This window comes from Hibiscus syriacus, unplaced genomic scaffold, assembly GCF_006381635.1.
Source record: "Hibiscus syriacus cultivar Baekdansim isolate YM2019G1 unplaced genomic scaffold, ASM638163v2 tig00111445_pilon, whole genome shotgun sequence".
NCBI classification, from domain to species: Eukaryota; Viridiplantae; Streptophyta; class Magnoliopsida; order Malvales; family Malvaceae; genus Hibiscus; species Hibiscus syriacus.
Window position 1 is genome coordinate 1119235 of NW_024063096.1, and position 2744 is coordinate 1121978.

Genomic DNA, 2744 nt, shown 5'->3' on the forward strand with positions numbered 1-2744 from the left:
GTCCTGTCCATGTGCATCAGTATGTCTCGAATCATTTACAATGCCTTGTTGAGGTCATTCCATTTCCTGTTCAGCTCTTCAAGAAACAAACCACCCCGAGCAGCCTCTATAGATTTTGATATTTCTCTGAGATGAGCAGTCATAGTTGTAACCAGCCCAGGCCCCAGAGTACAGCTTCTCACCAAATTTGTGCAAAACCATGTTGTAAGCATTCCTGAATACACATGAAAAAAGAACAATAACATACAAAAAGACCTTTTATGAATCTATTCAAAGAAATAAGGACCATACAGATAAACACTGAATACTTTTCATAAATCGCACAGAAACGCTGAATACAACCTGATATTTACAGTCAATCAGACCAATACATTTCATGACTCAGATAAACACTGAATACTTCAACAGTACTTTGTTTTACATTTGGTTATGTAATAACCAAATTTAAGAAGTCGGAAAGGATAAACTTTTAAAGATTGTAATGTCAATAATGGGCTATAGTAGAAATAGTTTAGACAAGTAATACTAATATGTGGATACTTCTTTTGACTAGATATCTGTATCCCATTCTCAATTTTTCTTATGTGGGTTTTCCCAGTTCAATAATAAGTCCTAAAACCTATCATTTAGAACTTTGTGACAATCTAGCAACAATAAATATCTCGTAGATGCAAGCATACTTGATATTAACATAGATTCTCGTCTTTATTGGTAGAGCAAAGCCGAAGGGATGATTTGCAACCCCTTGGCTATGTGCTTATGCATTTCCTGAGAGGAATATTGTGCGTGGCGACCTGCTTAGTTCATTTAGTGGCACAATTTCTTTGTTTCAACCTTCCCTGGCAGGGCTAAAATATGGTACCAAAAAAGCAAAAAAGTGATTAGATTAGTGAAATGAAAGTATCTACTTGTGCCTTCCTTAGACTAGTGTTTGTATGAGTTTAGATGATTTTTGTTCCTCAGGTAGGTAAGGGAATTGAAAAGTGTCAGGTTACAGGGGCTGTAGAGCCCTGTGATCATCAAGGTAAAGCTTTTGGCCGCTCGAAGGCGGAGGGTGGAACTTCCTCAGCTGCTACTTTCGCCACCGGTGTCAGTCACTATTATATTGTAGGTATGAACGAACTTCACTTGGCCTAGGTTACCACAGAATTCCTTTATTGTTCACTTATGCGAATTTTTAGGATTGAAAATCAAAACCTTGCCAAAATCTAACTGATAAAACCAGTTGAAGCATATAAGCTTCAAGTTTTATTAATAATATTTAGTTTCACACTGGAATCGGCTTTATTTTCAGTGAAACATAGTATATAATTATACATGTACATATAAAAACGGATGGACTAATCGTCAATCCATGCTCAATAGTCATCATAATTGACTAATTAATTAGTCAATCAATCATGCTTGTGCTCTATATCAGCACGTCTTACTTCAAGTCTTCCTTCAGGAGTCTTCTCAAGTGTATAAGGCATATAGGTTCCAAGAATTTTATCCCATATGTCAAAGTAGACAGAGAAGTTGTATTTGGTACCATAAAGCTGATGGTGGACATCATGGTATGCAGAATTGTTGCTCAACAGGTTAAAGGGATTTCCAGGAAGTTTCATCCCGCAATGATCATCCACTACTTTAATGAGGGTAAACGAAACGAAAAACGTGCTAGTTCGAGGAGACATGCCAGAGAGGAGTACGGCTAATGTCCCACCCATGGTGTCCAAGATCCCCTCTATCGGATGCATATAATGTCCTCCAAATGAATAAGGAACAACCAGCCGGTGATGTGGTATATGAATGTGTCGGTATAAGAATTTGTTCTGATGCAAGTACCAGTGCACAAAAAACGCCCATGTATCGATAACCAGCATCGCTATAATCACTTGCTTAACTAAAGCAAGCATGGTTAAAGGTTTCCTTGGAGATGCCTCTCCATCCTTTTCTCTTATTGCCTGCAACAAAAACAAGTAAAGTCATACAAATCGAAAACGGTGGTGCTCTAATATCTTGTAATCTCTGAAACTTAAAATCTCAAAACAAAAACTAATTACTACTCATACCGCGAATATGAAGAGATTCATAACAATTGACATGATTTGATGGATAACAACAGCTTTGAAGACTGCTTTCCTAGACACCAGATTCTTCTCCTCCTCTTCTTTCTTGGAATGCAATTTGTACTTGTCCAACTTCGACTCGAACACCACATAAATCCCTGAATATATCCAGTAAACCGCATACGGCACCAAAGTTGCCAGCAATTCCTCTCTTGTTACCAAAGCCATCCCAGCTTAATTGCCCTTTCAATTGTTGAACTCTAATAAATAGCAATGGAAATGTCTCTGACTTGTCCAAGTACACTACGCAGTAGTCTACTTATAGTTCGTACTTGATAGTGACTTGAGTTTTGGAAATGTAACTGGAGCACGGAATAAGGAAAAAAAATGTATATTCTGCATTAATTGTGAACCATTCAAAAAAAATAAAAAATAATAGACAGGTTAATATATACGAGGCACCCTCAAATATAAATATAACAAATTTAACACTTAAATCAAAATAATAAAAGAAAAATCAACCAAGTCAAATAATTTCACCGTAACTTGTATCAATTGAATACTCAGACTTGCAGCTTTATTTATTTGTTTATTGTAAAGCACTTTCAAACAAAGTTCTTCAAAGCATTTGCACCACAAAAGAAAAAGAACGGGGGAGTGGGGAAAAGTATATCTTTACGAATCGAAGTGGCT

General features: G+C 36.7%; 1 protein-coding gene across 2 annotated transcripts; it reads right to left on the minus strand.

The window, feature by feature from the left end:
• Positions 1 to 1211: 1211 nt before the first annotated feature.
• LOC120163429 (sphinganine C4-monooxygenase 2-like) lies at positions 1212 to 2346 on the minus strand. 2 transcript variants are annotated; one of them, XM_039173368.1, is made up of 3 exons: positions 2055 to 2345; positions 1396 to 1946; positions 1212 to 1363 (listed from the first exon to the last, which is right to left on the minus strand). In XM_039173368.1, coding segments are annotated over exons 1-3 (777 nt in total). In that variant the 5' UTR covers positions 2280 to 2345; the 3' UTR covers positions 1212 to 1362. The 2 variants fall into 2 exon arrangements, with proteins under 2 accessions (XP_039029299.1, XP_039029298.1); XM_039173367.1 differs by having other exon boundaries at positions 1212 to 1946; positions 2055 to 2346.
• Positions 2347 to 2744: the final 398 nt, after the last annotated feature.